This window comes from Mirounga leonina, unplaced genomic scaffold (genome assembly GCF_011800145.1).
Source record: "Mirounga leonina isolate KUSES-001 unplaced genomic scaffold, KU_Mleo_1.0 Mir_129, whole genome shotgun sequence".
Taxonomy (NCBI): Eukaryota; Metazoa; Chordata; class Mammalia; order Carnivora; family Phocidae; genus Mirounga; species Mirounga leonina.
Window position 1 is genome coordinate 76,251,201 of NW_023270323.1, and position 22,235 is coordinate 76,273,435.

Here is a 22,235-nt window from a genome sequence, read left to right on the forward strand (position 1 = left end):
TGGATGGATGGATGGATGGATGGATGGATGGATGGATGGATGGATGGGGGATGGATGGATGGGGGATGGATGGATGGGGGATGGATGGATGGGGGATGGATGGATGGATGGGATGGATGGATGGATGGATGGATAGGTGGGTGGATGGATGGATGGATGGACAGGTGGATGGATGGATAGGTGGGTGGATGGATGGATAGATGGACATAACTATAAAAATGAGATCATAATGCACATCAAAACATCAAATACTATTCAGTTTATTTATTTTGTTGACTGCCTGCTCTCCCCACTAGAATATCAGCTCCTGGAGGCATGGACTTTATCCCTTGTGTTTACTACTGAAATCCCAGTGCAAGACAGCCCTTGCTGCTTACTAGAAGCACAGTGAATATTTATTCATGAGCAAAGCCTCTTCAGAGGATTTCAGGGTCTTTGAAGTCAAGGGGACTCCACCTTGTCTACAAAAGGCTGCAGTCACCCTGGAGCCTCGAGGGGGTAAAGAGAGGAGTTCCGAGAGGAATGGGTCTGGGGTCCCGGCCTCTCCCACAGCACAGGGAACCTGCCTCACTGGGTTAGTGCCATTCATTTCTTAAGGGGCACCCCCTTCCCATGTTATTCGTGCGGGAATGAGAAAGTATCTTGCTTTAAAGGGAATGCGCAGTGGCATGAAACAGAATGGCTAGAGCATTTAAAGAGAGTGAAACCTGATTTCAGTGGCCAGCTTTGTTCCTGGCAGAGCCCCCTCTGTGCATGTTAAACTCGCATCAATCAGAGAAGAGGAAACACGTCTGGGTGCCTGGCGAGTCTCAGAAAAGAGGCTGACCAGGACCATCACTGTTGCTGCCCCTGGGCCTGACGGGAATGTCCTCTGCCTGCTGGCCTGGTGCCAGGCGCTTGTCAGCAATCCACTCAGCAGCTGCCCGGGTCCCGCTGTCACCCCGCCCATGCCACAGGTGAGGACACGTGCACTCTGAGGAGAGCCGGCCCACGACACGGCTGACGGGTCCTCACCTGGCTGTACAGGGTTGCAAAGGTGTCGAACTCCACATTCTCCAGCCAGTCCTCCAGCACGACGCTGTGGTCTCGCTCCTCTTTCCAACTGGAGTGCAGACAAAATCTATGTGAGTCCACTTTGGGTTATAACGTGATCCCAGGAGAAGACCATCTAGTTATTTAAATAACAATCACAAATCTCATCTGTATATTTTTAAAAATCTATTGAAAGAGATGACCAGAAGAGGCGTATCTCTTCTTGTTCTAGAACATTTCTTTTGCAAATATCGTATTACGGAGGCCCACCAGGACAGAGGGCTCTTCAAAGGGAGAAGTTTTGTGGGAGCTGTATGGAGACATTTCTGTGGCTTTGCTGGGCCATTGGTGGTCCTACTTGGAAAACTCTCGGGGCTGTTGTCATGCTCAAGTCCTCGCCCACCATGTGCCCCCCCCGTGTGGAAGCAGACCCAGAACCATGTTCCCAGCCTGGTCCCAGCTCCGGCCACAGAGGCTGGTGGCGCCTTTCCACGTGGGGGTCCCCCTCAGGCCTTCTGACTTCCATGTGAGAGGGTCTACAGCCTACCTGGTCCCTTAGCTGATAGAGGTGGCGCCATGGATGATCCACCCTGCATTCTTGTCGGCTAACACAACCAGAAACTCATGTCAAAAGCTTTTCTTGTGAGCGATTTCCACCACGAAGCATGAGGCATGCAAGAGGGTCATATACCCGAAAATCCTGGTGTAAACCAGGTTGGCGTCTCCGGGCCTTTTTTATGAGATCCAGCCTCTCATACAATTAGTTCAGTGGAGCAGAACTGCACTTTAATGTTGTAGTTCCAAGAAAGCATAATCAAATACATTAAAATAACCTGTAAACTCACCACCCAGAAGTCACATCCGTTACAACTGAGTCTCTTTGCTGCTAATTAGTTTGTGCACATGTGTTTTCAAAACCATAATCACACCACGTCTCTAGTTTGTACCCCGTCCTTTCCACATCAACGTTATATTCCCAGTGGAAAACTAGGAGTCGTTAAAAGTACGTTTTCTAAGAGTTCTTAATGCCCTGGGCAAAGGATAATTGTCTGTTAATTAAGAAGAATGCAAAGAACAGCCCTAACAAAAGAGGGGGGTTCTGTCTGTTTTATAATTTTATAAAAGCAGGATATGGACTATTGTGTTCACGGTGAGATCTGAGTTAAGATCTGTATTCACTGCATCGCACTGGTGTTTGGACAAAGCGCTATGATTATGTACGATGTTACCACTGGGGAAGGCGGGATGAAGGGCACATGGACCTTCCCTGCACTATTTTTGAAATTTCTTGTGAGTCTACAACTATTTAAAAATAAAAAGCTTAAAAAAATATGTTCAGTGAAAACCTCAATGATCTTACAAAGAAAATAAACCAAAGTATAGTTAGATGTCAGGGAAGAAGTGCGCTCCTAAGTCAGCAGCTGGTGTCTGAGCACTGGGAGGACGCCTCAGACAAGAGCGTGACAGCCGGGGGCGGTGTCCAGCTGAGTGGAGAGGCCAGGGGCCCCCAGGCCTGCAGAGGACCCATCCCACACGGCGCCACCGCCGGGCACTGGGCTCACCTCTGCTGGTGGCGCTCCAGTAATTTCCGGCCCTGGCTCAGGGCCTGCTGCAGGACAGCAGAGACGTGCCTTCCAGAATCTGCATCCTCAGGCTCTGCCAGAAGCCCGGGCTCGTCCCCAGCCCACTGCTGCCGACTCGCCAGAGCCCGCTGTAGCTGGACTGCCTCCTGGTGTGCCAGCTTGTCTTCCAGCTTCCTCTCCAGCTCTTGGAGCTCCTGTGCACAGAAGGTGAGGGGTCCACAGATTAAATCAGACCTCCTGGGCCTGGCATGATCTGCTCTTGCCCGCGTCCCCTGTCCAGCTGTACCAAATAGCGCAAGGAAGCCACACTGCAACCTCTCACACCTCCCTGCCTTCGCACACGCGGCTCCCACCACCTGCAGGGCCCTCCTCTGTTTGCCTGGCTACTCCCGAGTCTCCTTTCGAGCCCTGGCTCAAGAACTTCTGCAGGGAAGGGCCCCTCAGGTCCTGGGACGGTGCAGACTCCCTCTCTGAAGGCGCCCACTCACCCTCCCCTGTGTATGCCCGTCACAGACGGGCAGAATGTCTGCAGCCCCTCACAATTCCTATGTTGAGGCCTTCATCCCTAGCAGGATGGGATTTGGGAGTGGGGCTTTGGGGAGGCAGCTGAGTTTAGATGAGGTCATGAAGGTGGGGCCCCATGATGGGATTAGTGTCCTTCTAAGGCGTGGAAGAGAGAGACCAGGACCCCCACTCTCTGCCAGGTGAGGACTCAATAAGAAAGTGGCTGTCTGCAGGCCGGGAAGAAAGCTCTCAGCAGCAACAGACTGCTGGCGCCTTGACCTTGGACTTCCAGCCTCCAGAACTAGGAGAGAACCGTCTGTTGTTTTAGCCCCCAGGCTATGGTGTTTTGTTCCAGAAGCCTGAGCCAACTCAGACACTGCCCCATCTTTGTAGCTGCCTGATGTCCCTGTACCCTCCTGTTAGAGTGTGAACTCCAGGGGACAGGGCTGCATCTCCAGCTCGGTGTCTGCAGCGCTCAGCACCGAGCCCACCAGATGGCACCTGTCGCTGATAATATGTTAAGGCACCAGCACACGTTCATCCATCTGGGGTGAAGCCTGTGCCTAAGCATTGTAACCACAGTTGTCGCTGATGGGACCCACAGCACGCTGGGCACCGCTCCTAGTGCCCACTATATATGAATCTCATTGAGTCCTTGTAACAACCCTAGGGAATACACACTCTTATTTTCCCCATTACAGAGGAGGAGATTAAGGCAAAAGAGTTAAAGTAGTTTGCTGTCTCATGCAGCTCTTAGGTGGCAGAGCCAGAATCTGAGCCAGGCCAGGTCACGCCAGGGTTTGTGTCCTTAACCATCATGCTACACTGCCTCTCATTGACCAAGCAGAAGAAATCTGCATTCTTGGGCCAATAGAATCAGATAATCTGGCTATAAGAGGCTGTGCAGAATGCAGACATATTGAACCCACGACTCACCAGATAGGCCAGGGCTCTAAGTGTGGGCAGGGGGTGAAACTGCGGTTTAGTCCTAAGGGGCTTCGGATGGGCTCCTTAGAGGATGGTAGTCCATCATCTTCCTAAAATAAGTGCAGAAGAGTCTGCCTTTCTGCCAAGGAGCCAAAGCTTACATCAAATTGTCAAGAGACTCAAAGCCCCCCATGGCTCAGAAACACTGCTCAAGAACCAAGAGTGAAGAAAAGGGGGCCAGAGAGGGAAACCGAGGCCATCGTGTGCTAAGCATTTGGGTTTTGCCCCCAGGGCCATGGAAGCCTTTGAACACTTTTGAGCAGGGCCTTCTAACACATGGACGTTTCTAATTACGACCATCCGTCTTGTTGCAGCATCCCAAAGGAAAACATAACCAAACACAGAGCTCGCAACAGCTAATGAGTTTCTGACAGCGCGTTCTGTCAGCACACCCGGAGCCTAGTCGTGCACCACTCACTGATCTCAAACTCTCGCTGGCCAGCCCTGACCACTGTGTGGGGAAGGCAGGCTTGAACCCACAGCTGCCAGTGTCTCCAAAGCATGAGTAGAGCACACGTTTTTTCCAAGACCAGGCGAGTCCTGGCTGAGAACAGGAAATGAGATGGGAATGTGTCCTGCAGGTTGTGACCGCTGTCAGCACATTCCCCCAGAGGCCAGCCTGGCCCCCAGACTCCTTCCACACCCCGTGCAGCCACCTGCCACTTTGCACGAGTGGAATTCCAAGGCCTGATTCTGGAACTCTCCTCACTGCAGTTTCATTGCTGAGGGCAGGGAGCCCGGGACCACAGCTGTCCTGTCCACCCCTCTCTCCAACAGGGAGCCCAGGGCCTGGCTCACAGAAGAAAGAACAGTCACGATCAGCATCATCGTCTTGATTATTCATAATAATAACGTCGGCTAGCATGTACTGCTAGACTCGATTCAGCACAAGGTAGAAATGTGTTATTATCCCATTCTATAGATACGGTGGTTGAGGCACAGAGAGTACCGGTCAAACTCCTGAAGTCGTAAATCTGCACGGGAGCCTCAGTGAGGACTGATTTCAGGTTTCTCTGATTCTGGGCCCCATCCCTCAGCTCTGCTGTCTCTGGTAAGCACTCCGTAGGTATAGGTTGATTGAACAGTTAGACGGATAGATAATGAGATGATAGACTGGCAGAGAGTTCCAGGCCTTTTATTGGGCAAAAGGGATCAGGGGTGAATGAGACATGGCCCCTGGACTGTGGGAACTCAGAGTCTAGCGTGGACGACAGCCTGATGGGACCCACAGCACGCTGATAGTGATAGTAACAGCCATCACCTGCTATCGCAGAGATTCGGGAGGGAGGATGTGTGAGCACAAAGCTGAAAGAGACCAACTCTGCCCGAGGGAATCATGGATGGCTTCACAGAGGAGGCAACATTTGGCTTGTCTCAAAATATGGATATGAGCTTGCAAAGGGGTGAAGCAGAAGCGAGGCAGAGGTAATTCAGAGGATTGGAGGCCTGAACGTCGCTCAAGGGTGCAGGAGCAGCGAGAAGGTCTGGGGGTTGAAATGCGGGGTCCCTCTGAGAGTAGTGAAGGAGAGGGTTTTAAATAATCCAGAGTTGAGGGTGGGGCTGTCAATGATCGTTTCTGTTTTTCAGAGAGACTCCTCGGGCTGCAGTGTAGACGGGGCCAGAGTAGGCAGAGGGAAACTGATGTGAGGACAGGAGCCAGGCTTTGCAGAAGGCACAGGCTCTGCTTTCCAGGGACGGGAGCTTGGTGCAATGCCGAAACCTTCCTGAGCCTCCCTCCTTCATCTGTAGAATGGGTATCAAAGCATCATGGGCTTGACAGAAGGTTCAAACCCTTCCCACGATGCTTTGGACTTAATGAGAGCCCGATTAAAGGAAGCAACTTACTATTAGTGTTATTTTTCTTTTTCACATCTGGATTCATCAGCAGCAAAGCTGGGCCAGCAAAAGTCAGAAGTGAGGACAAAAGTTCAGGAAGAATCCACAGACTGGGTGACTAACAGCAAGTGGGCAGTAAACCAGAGGAAGAGCAGAGGAAGACCCTGGGTTCAGGCTTGGAACAGTGGATCTACAGGGCGGATACCGTGGGTATAGTCGGTCCCCGGTCCCTTTATCCATTATAAGGAAGTCCATCCTCCGTAGCTTTGCCCATCATGCCGCTTGGCCCCATGATTTAGTTATGCCTTGCCCATGTTCCCATTTCACAAGAGGAGTCTAAATCTTTCATCCAAGGAGGTGCGCTCGATATGGTTCTCTCACGAGCCCTTTCTTCCAAAGCATTTCATTTCATGCTTTTTTAATTCCCCTAAATGTCTAACAGCTTAAAAGCCCGTTCACAATGGGAAAGCGGTTTTCACAGAATGATCAAACTGTGGAATGAAAATCTAGAATCTCGAGCCAAACCACAGGTTTGTCTTCCCTCCAAAATGCAAATCGAGAAAACACTAGCTGCGTTTCCACCAACTCAATACTACATGTGACTGTGAGCAGTCTCTCCCAGTTCAGGTCACAGAACTCTTCCAAACACAGTCAAGAATAAGGAAGCTTTGATGTTACTCAAAAAGGCTGTGAGATAAAACTGCAAATGTAAGTGTCGTACCACCCAGTGACGACAGAAATCAGGGCGGTTTTAAGTACAAAGAGCCACGAGGTATCTCAGGGCTGAGCTGAGGGGTTGTCCAGGGCCCTCGAGGGGCAGCAGGTAAGCTGTGAGCTGGACACCACCAGCTCCTTGTGTCTCCTCTGCCCCTAATTGATACACAACCTTGACCTGCCCCTCCTGTCCTTCACCTATAATTCGGGGCCAGCCCACCCCCACGCCCATCACCTCTCACTCACACTTGCTGTGGACTTTGGGTAAATACCCAGTGCAGGTTTCCCCCGTCATTAATTTGCTGAGAAGTTTTCATCTTGGGTGGGTGTTGAATTCGATAAAATACTTGATTGGTTATACTGAAATGATCATACGGAGTTTTTTCTTTTCTCCTTTAATCCGTTAACGTGGTCAACTTTGTAAATGGAGGTTTTAAAGTTACACCAACCTTATATTCCTGGGAAAACCTCAACCTGGCTGTGCTGTACTAATTATTTTAGTAATTACTAAATTAACTAAATTAATTAGTTAGTAATGTACTAATTATTTTATGGATGGCCAAGTTACGTTAGTAATATAGTGAACATCTATGCTTACAAGAGAGGGTGAACTGTAATTGTTCTTCCTCATACGACTTACATCTGGTTTTGGTCAGGGTGAGCTGAGCTTCATAAAATAAGGAACAGTCCTTAGTTTTCTAACATCAGGAATAATTTGTAGATGAGACTGCAGAACTCTGTTGGGGCTCACCTGTAAAACTATTGGGATGCGTGCTTTTGTGTGTGTGTCAGAAGATTTCTTGACTACTGAGTCAATTTCTTTCATGGTAATAAGACTATATACAGACTTTTTCTACTTGAGTCAATTTTGATGAATTTTCTAGAAAGTTTTCCATTTCCTTTCAGTTTTCAAATTCATCTACATGAAATTGTTCATAGAGTTTTATTTTGTAAAACTCTACTGCATGTATAGTTATGTTGCTTTTTATTATTTACTGGTCCCTCATCTCTATTTCATATGGTCACTCATGTCGGAGCTTTGTGTATTTTATTAGCCTTTTTTTTTTTTTTTTCTTCAGAAAATTCAACTTTTCACTTTACTGATCTTTTCTATCATGGTTTTGTTTGGTTGGCTTTTGGTAGTCTTTTTCTTATTTTATTTATGTGATCTTCCTTCCTTCTTTCTACAGACATATTTGTCATTGTTCCCCTCTAGTTTTTTATATGATCTTAATCGTAAGCTTTTCTTCTCTAATATAAGTTTAGGGCATTAATTTTCCTTAGAGCTAAAAAACGACTTTAGCAAAATCCCACACATTTTAATATGTTGTATTTACATTATTTTTATGTTCTACATTTTAAAAAATTTCCATTATCATTTCTTTGACCAATGAATTATTCAGGAGTAAGTTTTAAAACTTTCAAAGTATGGACTTTGAGTACTAATCTTTTCGTAAATGGATTCAAGCTTAATTGTTCTTTTTCAAAAAGGTGGTCAAATAATATTGTATAACTTAATTGTTTGTAACTGTTCCAATGTGTGCTGAAGCAGAATATGTATTTGTTAATTGCTGGCTGTAAAATTCTGTGGGCAGACATTAAATACAGGTTGGTTAATGGGTTAATTAGTTCATCAGTATCTTTAAATGTGTCTCGTCTGATCAACCGCAGAAAGAGGGGTGTGCTGAAATCCCCCACTACTGTGACAGATTTCTCAACTTCTCCCTGCTGTTTTGTCAAGTTTTCTTTCATTATTTTGGGTTGCTTATTACATACATGCAAGTTTAGAATCGCTCTGCTCTCCATATGAATGAAAACTTTAAAGTCATTTCAGTACTACCTTTGATTTTTAAAATGATTTCATAAATCATTATTTTATATTCTACACTGATGATCTGAGCACTTAACATCTTTAGGGATTTTAATCTACTGGGGTTTTTGTTTGTTTGTTTCTCCTATATATATGTCATCTTGTCTTGCTCATGTGTTTGGGGACTTCTAATTTTAACTGAGAACTCATATTTGGGTGAAATTAATCTGTGAAAATCCCGAGTTGCCCAGATTGAGAATATTTTTCTCTGGAGAGGATCTGCTTTTGCTTTGGCCATGCACTGGAGTAGTCATCCATCCTAGAACCATTTTAATTTAATTTATTGCCTTGGGAGATTTCCTGACTGGAGAGCTAAAGTATTTTGGGATTCCTTCCTCATACCAACATAAGCCTTTGACTACAAATTTGCAGGGGAGGGACGCCTGGGTGGCTCAGTCAATTAAACGTCTGCCTTCGACTCAGGTTGTGATCCCAGGGTGCTGGGATCGAGTCCCACATCGGGCTCCCTGCTCAGTGAGGAGCCTGCTTCTTCCTCTCCCTCTGCCTGCCTCTCCCCCTGCTTGTGCTCTCTCTCTCTCTGACAAATAAATAAAATCTTAAAAAAAAAAAAAAAAAACAATGCCTGGGTGATAGACTTTGGGGAGGGTATGTGCTATGTATGGTGAGCACTGTGAATTGTGTAAGACTGATGAATCGCAGACCTGTACCTCTGAAACAAATAATACATTATATGCCAAAAAAAAAAGAAGGGGATAGCAGTAGGGGAGGAATGGGGGGGAAATCGGAGGCTAAGATGAACCATGAGAGACGATGGACTCTGAAAAACAAACTGAGGGTTCTAGAGGGGAGGGGGTGGGGGGATGGGTTAGCCTGGTGACTGGTATTAAAGAGGGCACATTCTGTATGGAGCACTGGGTGTTATATGCAAACAATGAATCATGGAACACTACATCAAGAACTAATGATGTGATGTGTGGTGATTAACATAATAAAAAAAATTCACCAGGGAGATTCCCCTCCCCCCTCTCCACTCTCCCCCCCAGCGCTCTGGAGCAGGGCCAGAAAAGGACAGATTTCCCTGTCAAAGGTGGCTCCTTTGACAGCAGGTGGCTTTTTCCTCTCACCCCTCACTGGGTGTTCTACTTCTTCAGGACACCCTCAGTCTCATCTCCTATTCCCTCAAATGAACCCCAAATCCCTGGGTTGCAGATTTCAGTCTTTGCCCCAGGATCTGAGCCTCTGGATTTGCTTTCCCCGGGATATCCCTGACCTTTGGGGATTTTCCACATTCTCTTGTGAACTCGCAAAGCATTAAGATGTAGGTTTATTTTTATTTATCCAGCATCTGAATGTTTTGTGCAGAAATACCAACATTTCCACTTCTTTCTATCCTTAAAAACATTTGACATAATGCAGGGTGCAAAATGTTTATGGGAAAAACAGTTCAGGACTCTTCAGAACCTCATGTTATTTATGATTTTTAAAAAAGGAATGATGGCAACCCCCACTGGCGAGATCAACGGGGATAGTCCATGAACATGACCTAGTGGGTTGAAGTCAGAAACAGATTGCACTCCGCTCCTGGCTTTTATTAGCCACGTGGACTTTACAAAGAACTTGACCGGCCACCTGCCCAAATCTCAGTTTCTCTACCCGAGAACTGAACATCATAGCAGGACCCACTTCACAACCCAGCTCGATAATTAAGTAATATCATGTGTGACAGAGAGCATAAAGGTAGAGCAGCAGAAGATTGCTACTTATAATCATTCGTGCTTAAAGGGGCATTTTGAGATGTGTGATTAAGAATGATTAATGCTTACCCGAGAGTGTCCATTCACAGCCTGTTCGTGCTTGGCTGCACGTACTTGGCACCCAGTAAGCATGGGTTCCTTTTCCTCTCTAGAGGAATTATAATAACATAGGAAGTTCTAAAATCAACTCATCAAGGACCCAAGCTTAGTCCTCAAAACAGGTGATTCTGTAGCTTCCGGTTTATGACTATACCTCTCACGCCTTGACAAAAAATGCAGCATGTAGGAATAATGGTAATAAGTGTAATTATAAAAAGAAACAACAATCCAGTATTTCATCGCAGCTAAGGTGCTGTTAACTGAAAGCCATGCTGTTTTTACAGGTCTATGGATGACCATCCTGGTGTTGTGGATGTAAGATGTGCCCTGTCTTGGAAATGTTAAAAATGTTAAAACTCAAAAGGTTTGCTTCTTGGGGGCAATGAAATCAAGCTGGCTTGAGCTGTAAGTCACCTCCCTTAGTCCTCCCTGTGACCCTGCAGTGTAGACAAGGCAGGCGAGCACTCACTTGACAGAGAGGGAGCCAGGAGAGCGCACGAGGCTGAACCCAGGAACCCACAGAGGTGGCGCAGGCTCCATCCCTCTTCCTTCCCGAGCCCCGCACTCACCGGGCTGTGTGACCCCAGGATCTGCTCGCAGGCCAACTTTGTCAGGGTCTCGGACTCGCTCAGCTCCTCCAGGAGCAAGTCCTGGATGCTCAGGAGGGCAGTGTACGCCCACAGGGTCGTGGCCATCCTGGCCGCCTTCTGGAACTGCAGGGAGACGAGGGACTCCGCGAAGCGGGCCTCCTGGGCCTCCAGCTGCTGCACCCGTTCCCGAAGCAGTTCTGCCCGGACCTGGGGAGGGCAGGCCAGAAGCCAGGCAGGTAAGTCGGGGGAGGGCGGCAGGGAGAGAGGTCGGAGCAACTACTCCCTGCTAGGCTTTGCTGTGGTGGTCATCCGCTCAGAACTCGGGAAGTCCTCAAATACTCACAAAGAAGTGTGCTGGAAACTGCAGGTGCTACTAAGGACCACCCACAGGGCATCTCTGGGTTTCTGGAGTCTGGTGTTCACTCCATAGTTATCACTCTCCAAGGTACAGGCAATTGTGTGGCTACCCAGTGGGAAATCCCTCAAGGTTCCCCAGCTGGAGGATGAAAGTTCAACCTTTCTAACACCGGCTCTGATCCCAGCTGAGGCAGGCCTGGAAAGTCCGGTCTGTTCCTCTGCCACCCACATCCACACCCCTGGGACTCCACCCTTCCGGGCCACCCTGGGCCAGCCGACTCGCCACGCTCTGTGCCTGCTGTCAGGGCTCCCCGCTGTGGTTCAAATGCCCGGCATCCCCGTCTTCCTGAAGATCTCCTACTTGTCCTTCGGGTCCCTGGCTCCAACTACTCTCTTTGAAGTGTCTTTACTGGGCACGTGTTTGTCACTCTCTTCTCTGTCCTTCCCACGTTCCACGCTCTTCTCCTGGGCTGGCCTTCACCACACTGTTGACCCTGCCAGGCCACAGGCCCCTCCAGGGAAAGGCCCCATGCCCAAGGCTCCGTAAATTCCAGAGGAGGGAATCCGCCCACTCCCCTCGGTCACATAACCAAGCAGTTCATTCTGTCATCTGTGTGTTTGCTCTATGATCACCACCTCTTATACTTCCTCCAGAAAAGTTGCCACGTGAACAACGGGGTCTAATCTTCTCAGATGCCACCGCCTGAGCCCCTAAAGGCAGGTCCCTGTAACTGTGCACCCCCTCCCCTCATAGGGGGCTCAATAAACCACAAGCCAAGGAGCAGCCCTCTCAAGCACATACCTTGGGGAAGGCTTTCGTTTAATCTTTGGAAGTGTGTGGAATTTCAATCACAAAACCAAAGGTAAAAGCAACCCAGGTGTCCATCGACAGAGGATAGACACAGTGTGGTCTATCCAGACAATGGAATATTACGCAGCCTTCAAACAGGGGAGGTTCTGACACCTGCTACCATATGGACGAACCTAGAGGACACGATGCTCTAAGTGAAATAAGCCGGTCACAGAAGGACAAACACTGCAGGAATCCACTTACGTAAGGTACCTAGCAGAGTCAGATGCACAGACAGCAAGCAGACGGTGGGTGCCGGGGGCCGGGGGCCGCAGACGTGGGGAGGGAGAGTTTTATGCGGACAGAGCTTCGGTTTCGGAAGATGAAAGTTCTGGAGATGCGGTGGGGGTGGTTGCCTCACAGCGTGAATGTTCTTCACGCCACCATACCATACACAAAAAGCAGTGAAGACAGTAAATGTCGCCTTATATATATTTTACCCCAATAAAAAATATTGAAAAAGTTTGTAGAATTTTGTTTTCTGCCATGTAACCTATTTTTATTTTTTTAAGACTTTATTTATTCATTTGAGACAGAAAGAGAGAGAGAGCAAGCACAAGGAAGGGCAGAGGGAGAAGCAGGCTCCCTGCTGAGCAAGGAGTCCCATGCAGGACTCAATCCCAGGACCCCAGGATCATGACCTGAGCCAAAGGCAGACACTTAACCGACTGAGCTACCCAGGCACCCCATGTAACCTATTTTTAATCCTATGTTTATCGTCAGAGGTTTGGAAGGGGCTGATACACGGAAGAATATTTACACGAAGTGGAGCCTGGCAGAGGACGACGACCCTGTGTCCCCCAAGGCGGCACAGCCTTCCTGTGCCCGTCTGTGTGTCCCTTGGAGAGATGCAAGTCCCAGTTTGAAAAGCTCAGATTTCATCTCTACAACCTGACCTTCAGGAAAAACTCCGGTGGGGGGAAGAGGGAAGAAGTGCCCCAAAGAAACACACAGATGGCTTGTCAGCTGGGGAAGAAAATTCTGTCAGGAGGGGGTGCTATGAGCACTTTTTGGAGAGGCAGTGCCTTCAACAAGCTTCAGAGAACACAGAAGAGCGCCAAATGGCATGTAGGGTCCGCAAAGTCACATGGTAGGGGAACCTGCATATTTGGTTCATGGAAAAGCCCACAGACATCAGGGGCCAGAGGCAACAATGCAGAGAGCTTTGGCAGAGGACAGCTGCTTTGGGAGATGGAGGCTCATTCCCCTGCTTGAACAGGAACAAGAAGCCTTGTTCTCAAAAGGATGCTATTAGACCCCAATCCTTCCCTAGCTTGGAGAACCAGGTGACAGCCCCCTGCCCACTGATGGTTTCCATGGTAACTGCGGATCACATCTGGGCCTCCCGGGTGGGCCTTGTGGAAGGGCGGGCAGCCATCCTCAGTCTGAGGCATCCACACCGCTCCAACGGTGGCCCCACGTCCTTCCAAAACTGGGCGAAGCCTTGTGGGACCCCAAGAGCGGTGTCTGATGGCCCCCTCACGGGGATGTGGGGACGCAAGTCTCTAAAGCGCTTCCCGGATCCTAGCAGTCTTCCTGCAAACACCCTTTGCCCACAGCTGCTTTCTCACCCCAAGGTTACAAAGTATATTTATGCTTCATTCATCAATCCAAAAAATAATTAATGAGCACCAAATACGTATAATATACAGGAATGTGTGATGCACGAGGGGATGGGGCGGGGGTAGAGAAGAGGCGAAGATGCTTGAGACGTGGATCTGACCCTGAAGGAGCTCATCACTGAGGACCGAAGTAGGCTCTGACTCTGTCATGTACTAGCTCGTGACCTTGGGCAAGTTCGCTGAGCTGCCTATGACTATATTTTGTCATCTGTAAAATGGGAATAATACCTCCTAACATACAGGATTTTACAAAAAGCTTTACTGAGGTATAATTAATTGCCGTACAAAACCTGTATGTATTTGAAGGTTACCAACTGGTAAGTTGTAACATCTTTGCACACCCTAAGGCAACAGGAAGGGCCATGGCAAACTTGGGAAAGTCCCTCAAGAGGAAGAACACAAGTGACAGGCAGGTGGCCAAGAAAGGGATGAGCGGTCCCCTTTTCATGCATCGCCATGAGCTCAGATTTCCACGTCACTTCCAGGGGGTCTTCATCCTCCCCACCGCTGGATGGGTGGTGGCGCAGATACCCTGTAAAGCTGAGCCCCCTTCAAGGGGGCGGGGCAGAGCGAGGTGGCCATGAGGGGATCTCGAGTTTCATTTCTGCAAATTCACACCTAAAACATGGGGGGCAAGCATAAAGCCTTTCCTATGTACTGTAAGAATCACGTGGACAGTGAAATTGAGATAAGAAAGTTTCTCCAAAATCCTTTCCTCTTCTTCTTTGGAAAGTTTAATTTGTTAATTCCAGCACAGTAAGAATGTGCCTCTAGCGAGGGCTTCCATCCTTGTCTAAAAAGAGCCCTGGGAAAGGGTACAGATTTGCATTTCTGTGACAGGCTTCGTTAAATATTCAAGCTATCTAAAGTAATAAAAATTCACTTTCAAAATAATATGCTGCTAAATACTCTTAAATGGGAAGTTTCCAACCGCTGCCTTACTCCTCTCTCTGACTCGCTTCCCAGTGCATTTCAAAAAATGTAGTTTCTTCTAGGTTCGGTGACGTCCTTTAAATGCAAATTAAAATCAACCCCTGTCAGCCAGCAGAGAATTACTGGCACTGAAGGAGTTCAAGACACCATAGCCTCCCTGCCCAGGTTTGGGAACAAACAGAAGCATGGGTGAGCCAGACAGAGGCCAAACGTCAGCTTTAACAGTGATGAGATCTACATTGGAGAACGTAGCCCGGGTGGGGTGGAGGGGGTGTCCAGATGAACACACACTCCCCCAGGCTGCCAACCGCAGCCCATGGTGGACAGAGAATAGGGGCCTCCTGCAGGCTACCTGGCTTTGGAGGAGAGCTGAGGGAGCCGCACTGAGCATGCCCAGTGCCCTCTTTAATCCCACCAGTCAGATAACACCCTCCTCAGAAAAAAGTAAGCAAGGCGTGGAGAGGGGCCAGGAGATCGCTAGCCAAGTTGCACGTGGAGAGAGAGTGGTCACATCAAGAATCTCATGTCCAAAGGCTGGGAGGAGTGGATTGATGAAATGTTCTTTACTAGGAGCATGCCCTTGTATCCTCGTGGCTGGCCCCAGGACACTCAGATCAGTTTTACCCATGCTTTGCAGGATGGGTTCAAAATTGAAGGCTCACATGTATATATTTTTAAGAAATTTGAACGGTGCTGTAATAATAGGCAAAATAGGTCTGTCTCATACTTATAGAAAAACTCATTTCGTTTATCTTTTCAATAAACTAGAATATTATTAAAAAAAAATTGAAGGTTCTCTCCTCCATCTTGCATCAGGAAGGGAGTAGACTCAATAAATGGGTGTTAATATTTACTAAATGAAATACCACACTGCTAAATAAACATTATTAGTGCTTACATTTAGCGATAGGAAAACTGATTTCTATGACAGGAAAGATACTACCACCCACCCCATCAGCTAGATAATCAAAGTGCAAAAATCTCAAACAAGTCAAGGGTACTGCCTTAAACTAGTCAGCATAGTTTTGTTTGTTTGGTTTATGGTTGATCTGTTATCTCTTACACATAATCTTGCCATTTAACTAGCTGTGTGACCTCAACAGGTTGCTTAACCTGAGTCTCAGTTTTGACTGTGGAAAAGATATAATAAAAGGAGAGGGGATAATGCCCACTATAGTTTCTGATACCCAATGAGACCCTAATAAATAGTAACTGCCGTATTATACCATTATTATTTTTTATTGTAATTATTATAATTAGTTAAATAGAGTCTCTGGGGATGCAGGAAAAATATGAAAATAATGGTTTGTAATATTGGGGGTTTTCTTTCCTCCTTTAAAAAAGTTTCTTCACTTTTAATTATAAAAATACATGCACAGGGTGCCTGGGTGGTTCAGTAGGGTTAAGCGTCCAACTCGATTTCAGCTCAGGTCATGATCTCAGGGTCCTGGGATCGAGACCTGTGTTGCACTCTGCATTAACATCCAGATTGGGACACAGCAGATGTACAGAGAGAACTCCTAAAGATTATGAAATTAATAGAAGGCATGACTTGTGTGGTGGTCCTGACAGGATATTTGGTCAACTGTCAAAAAGTGTATTGAATTAGTGGTAAGTACATAGAAAAGTAACTAAAAAGAAACCAAAGGGCAGTATTAACTCCAGGAAAAAACAAAAAGTTATACAGAAAAGAAAAACGAATCTCAGTTTTATATAACTCAGATGTGAATAATATTTAAATAATCATAGTAATAGAAATCTCTAATATACATCTAATATATTGAGGAAAACAGAAAACCCTCATGTGTGTTGCAGGTTGAAAGAAGAAAGATACCTAAATCGTATTTCCATAGAGAAAGGTGAATAAATAATACCCAAAGTAAAGAAATCAAGAAATAGCAAGACAAGCATGTTATTTGGTAATACGGAGGTAAATGCCAAAAGATCTAGCTAAAAAATTAGAAGTCATTGCCTCTGGGGATTTGAGAATGTATGTATGAATGGTTATAGGAGTTGCTCTTTTTTAGCACAAACCTTGTAGAATTATTTGACTCTAAAAGAATGCATGCATAAGTTTTATAAAAATGAAGAGAAAACTTTTAAAAACGGACAATGTAACAAAAAGTTACTACATTCAAACCATTAAAAGAGAATTGTGGTAACCTTTTGGTGTGTGAAAGGTAGAAGTGGGACAGATTAGAAAGGTAAGGCCTTGAATGCCACACTCAGGAATCTGGAATCTGTTTGGGGATGGTGGGAAGCTATGAAACTTCCCTTAGAACAAAGCTTCAGGAGATGACTTTGACAGATACTGCTTCAAGGGAGAAAACAGGGGCAAGAGCAGACATAAAGGGAACCATGTGGAGGCTTTCCCAGTCTTTGTGGATGGATAGATTTTCTCTCCCCTTCCTAAAATGCCTTCCCTGTCAACGCCCCTTCTCTTCTAAGCTTCAGAAGAACCTGCGCCATCAGTATTTTCTCTTGTCAGGTCGTCGGAAAATGAGCACATTATTCTCATGCTTAAACTCTAGTCACTTCTGAAACGACAGAGTGTGGAGAGCTGTTCCTGACAGCGGTGGCAGCCACCTCTGCATAATTGCTGCGGCAGCCGCAGGAACACAATAGGATGCACGGTCGATTGCAGTGCAGGAGTTCCACTCCGGAACGAAGGGAGTGCTAATGAACTGTGTATGCACGGCATGTCATGAAACCTGGAAACAGAGACTGAATAATGAGTGGGTGAAGGGATATAGTGGCAGGCATGCCACCCAGACAGAGGACAACATCATTAAAATAACACCGGAAATGACAGGTGAGCAGGAAATATGATTGTGTCATTTTCACATTCATATTTAAATGTTCCTAAAGAATATTTATGAGAAATTTATATATACTGTGTGCAAAAACAACAGCAGAGCACATCAAAGATTAGCTGAAACATTCCCTTCATTTCTGGATCCATCAACTCAGATCTGCTAATGTGACACAGGGATGGGGATCAAGAGACCTGTGCTTTAGGCTCCACTCACCCACCTGCCAGCAGTGTAACCTTGGACAAGTCCCTCCACCTTTCTGAGTGTCAATTTTCTCATCTGTGAAACAGAAATAGTCATTATTGCTCCACATGTCTCACTACAGAGTGGAGAAGGATATATGAATAGGATCTAAGATCATTTGAAATATCAAGGGATTGAAAAGAACCTAAATGTCCATTAATTGAGGGCTGGCTACATCATTTAAGGGTCACACATACCATGAAATATCATGCTGCTGTAAAAAGCCACGAGGAAACTCTTATGTAGTGATATGGAAGGTCTTCAAGTTTCAGTGTTAGGTAAAAAGCAGAGACAGGTGAGACAGAGAGAGAGCGCAGATGTAGACAGACAGATAGAACTATTTCTACTAGTTGGAAAATAAAAAAATGAGTCCCATAATTTGTGCTGTGTATTTGTGCTTTGTGGATTGGCCTAGGCACTGGAGCAAGTGGAAGAGATACATTCCCAGTCCTGGTCAAGGCATTCAGCAGGTAAGACCCTGGCCAGGCACCATTTTGAGTGGCAGCCCTCTAGTCCTACAGATCTGATCAACTGTCCCAAGCTGGTGAGAGTCACCTGGAGGTCAGGGAAGAAGCCCGAATGTCCCTTCCTCAATCAGGCACCCACCTCTGAGCAGCCCTCCTTGGCTGCCCTCCAGGAGAGAATAGTGGGGACTGACATAGCTGACCCTTGTAGGGCGACTCTGGCCACCACACCTACATTGGACCCTTTGCCTTGTTGAGGTGTCTAGTCCCAGGGCCCTTCAGTTCACAGAAATCAAGCCATTTCTTAGTGGTGGTGGGGACTGCAATCTTAGCTTCTATCTCAGCAGACTAAGACAAGGCCCACATCCCCTACAGCCAAAGAGAGCAGAGCTCAGGAAAGGAAGAGTGGCCAATAGAGACCTCCTTACAGAACTAAAAATGAATATATCCCCCCAAATATTCTCTACAAAGTGCCTAAATCTTACCAATTTTGCCTCAAAGACTGAGCACCTTAGTACAGCCTCCAGGCCTCCCATACCCTAGCTCCTACCTGCCTCTGAGGCCTCCCTTCTCCATACCTAACAGAAAACAACCTTTCTGAGGACAAATCAAATATCTTTCAAAATAGAACTGATATAAAATCAAAGGTAAGCCACAATAAATTCCCAAGCATTATTATCATATATACTTTATTCTCTGACTAAAAATAGAGCAAAGTTACAAATCAGTAACCGAAAAATTTTTTTTAAAAGGATAGGTTAAAATTCAAAATCAATGACAAAAGGATAGGTAAAAAATTTCTACTTCTGCCCATGATGGAAGAACTGGGAGCAGACTTACTCTCCCTCCACCAGAAAACCAGGTAAAGTACAAGATGCAATAGTTTCCGGATACTGGACAAGAGGCAGCACAGGACTGGCCTACCTGAGAAAGGAAATAGACAAGGTGACCCCACAGCCACCCTAGCTTGCTGCTTGGATGCAGTTCCTAGGATGCAACATTGGATGAGGACCCGGGGGAAGCCCAGCAGGTGCACCAGGTTAAGAAAAAAAAAAAATCAGAGTTTGGGAGGCCACTGTGTCTAGAATTTGTGGGGCAGGGTACCAAAGAGGAGGGAGCTGCAGAGAGAGAGAGAGAGAACGCACTCCAAAGACCTACAGGGGTGTCCTCAAGTCTTTGGCTAAGTGCTGGGCATGCTTGGATAAAAAAACTACATCACACCAGAAAAAGAACCCAAAAATCTCAGGCAGAGCAATTGCCGGAGATCTCACACTGCTGGGAAGAGTCAGTGTTCCCATTAGGTAGAGTGAAAAAAGTACACAGGCATCAGGGAGAGTTCTCAGAAGTGTACTGCCTCAGTGATGGGGATACATTAGCCCTCAACTAAAGGCAGCTCTCGATCCCGCCTAACAAAACTTACAAGCATGTCTTGAAAGGGTAAAACTAATCCCAAACAACTCAAATATATGTCAAAATTCCAACACGATTAAAGAAAATGCAACAAAACCTGGGACCCAGCATGTAAAACCTACAATGCCTAGCTTCTGATCGAAAATTACCATGCACACAAAGAAGCCAGAAAATAGGATCCACAATCCAGAGCACAATCTGTCAGTGGAAGTGAGGGAGATGATGGAACCAGCAGATAAGGACGTGGAAACAGTGATAAGAAAAAGAAATGAGGTAGTGGCTTGGAAGGGAGGAGACTAAACTACAATTATTTGTGGACATGATGACTGATGACCCAGAAAATCACGAGAACCGGTAGATGAATCCTCACAACAGCCCTAAAAGGCGGGTGCTTCTATTATCCACATTTGAAGGATGAGGACACCAGGGCACAGAACAGTTAAGAAGTTCACATCACATGGCTGACAAGTGGCCCATCTAGGACTTGGACCCAGATGTCTGGCCCCAGACACAGAATAAGGCAGTCTGGAAAGACTTATAAATAAAAACTGGTAACATTTCTTTACACCAGTATTAAGTCAAGAATATAATTGAAAATAGGTTACCATTCACAACTGCAAGCAAACCTATAATGTATCTAGAAATCACCACAAAGAAAGACCTTATGTATAAGGTGACCATATGCTTTATCACCAAGTTAAGAGGGAAAAGGAGGGGCATTGGAACTGTCCCAAACAAATTGAGATCTATGGTCACCCTACTTATGGAAACAAGTGTTCCAAATAAAAAAGAAACATTCCACCTTTGGGGGGATGGAATGATAATTCTCAAATTAGTCTGTAAATTTCAAGTAGTCACAACAGAAATTTAATTATGAACTCAATTAACTTATTCTAAAATGTACATGCCCTCCAGACTCTTCCAGGTTTAAAATGATGCATCTGTGAGCTTACAGTGAGCTCATCAGAAGGCCTGGCTGTCCCTGGCTGAGTGTCCCATTTCTGATCACAGGCACACCCCAGCCCCTCAAGCAGCTGCCAGGGACCAGAGCAGAGTCCTCACTCCATTAGCCTCTCAGCTATGCAGAAAAAGAGGTCAGGCAGGAAGCCCACCCTTGTCTGTCTGTCTGTCTCTCTGAATCAGTCACATGATTCTTTGTGAATCAGTCACACAGCCACTCATGCAAGGTGGAGCGCAGATCAGCCCAGTGGATTTTCTATCTGAAAGCAGGATGCGAACCTCCAAATGGCTGATGCACAAAGTGGCCGCTCATCTGAAACTGTGAACATCTCAAGAGCAGAAACCGAGACCAGGACTGGCCCAGAGAAGGCAGTCCAAAAAACATTCCCTAAAGGAGGAAGTGGAAGGAGACAGAAGGACAGGGGCAGGACAAGAAGGGCAAGGGAAGAAGTCAAAGAAAGGCGAGGGGACGCGGGACGGGCATGGGAGAGCCACCTCGGGAGGCTGAGCCTTCACACAGTCTGAGCTTGCTGGGTCACAGCACCATGATGGAAGGGCGTGGGTGATGGAGGCAGATGTACCTTGTTCCATCCCCGGCTCTAGTGCGTACTGAGTGTGACCTTGGGCAATTCTCCCAACCTCTTCTGATGGCAGAGTCCAGATGAGGCACATATCAACCTGGAGGGGAGGGTTGCAGGGATCACGGACGTGGATTCTCATAAAGAAAGGAGACACCTAGCAGGTGCCTCCAGCATGCTTGGCAGCCCCAGCAGTGAAGCCAGAGTCCCTTTTGGGGCACCACACTGCCAGCCAGACAGAGGCTTTGCCATGGCTCTCTGACCCAGGCCCTCGCTCCAGCTACATGAGCCCTGAGGCACTTCCCCATCCCGGAACATGGTCACACTACTCTCAGCTGCTGGCATGCAAACCCGGGGCTGTCGTTTCCCTCTACAATTACCCTGGAAATGAAAAATCTGAACGATTGCATTTTGAATGCTAAGACAACACAATCGATCAATTTCGGGAGGAACATCAAAGCTGTTGAGTTGAGAGTGCGTATTCTATTGGCACTTGCCACAGTGAGCGAGCCAATTGTGAGGATGGCCTGTCATTAAAAGGTTACAGCTGACAAATGCCTCTTGTCTGCCTTCCTCTGGGTTCTGGCGCTCACGTGGAGCTGCTCCATCCTTGGACAAAACCAGCACTGCAGCCCATTGAAAGCTAAAAGTGCCTTCCTGTCTGATCCTCACAAAAACCCTGTCACTAGCGGGTTATCAATGTCAAAATCCTCATCTTATCGATGTGGGAGCCAACGCGTGTTTGTCCCACACTGCATGACCATGAGAGATAACCACATGCGATGAGAATATTCCCTGTCAATCCTGACTAGAGCATCTGACGCAGAGGCAGCCTGACCACAGGGAGCAGAGGGAGACCTTTAGGTTCAGGCGCTGGAGCCACGACTGCCTGGCGTACCTATTACACATAAACCATACATATATGAATATAAAGTATTAAGCAAGGTACCTGGACTCACAGGCACTCAAAAGCAAACAAAATAAACGAGCGTTCAGCATCAGGGTAATCCAAATCGAAACCTCAATGAGATACCACCTCACACCAGTCAGAATGGCTAAAATTAACAAGTCAGGA

At 46.9% G+C, this 22,235-nt stretch overlaps 1 protein-coding gene across 1 annotated transcript in view; it reads right to left on the reverse strand.

The window, feature by feature from the left end:
- Positions 1-22,235, reverse strand: part of EVC2 (EvC ciliary complex subunit 2) — a 126,077-nt gene that overhangs the window by 7,359 nt on the left and 96,483 nt on the right. The window contains exons 18-20 of the mRNA XM_035005329.1: positions 10,910-11,137; positions 2,595-2,809; positions 1,015-1,102 (exon numbers count right to left, since the gene is read on the reverse strand). Coding sequence (XP_034861220.1) covers positions 1,015-1,102; positions 2,595-2,809; positions 10,910-11,137 — 531 coding nt within the window. The remainder of the gene's footprint in view (positions 1-1,014; positions 1,103-2,594; positions 2,810-10,909; positions 11,138-22,235) is intronic.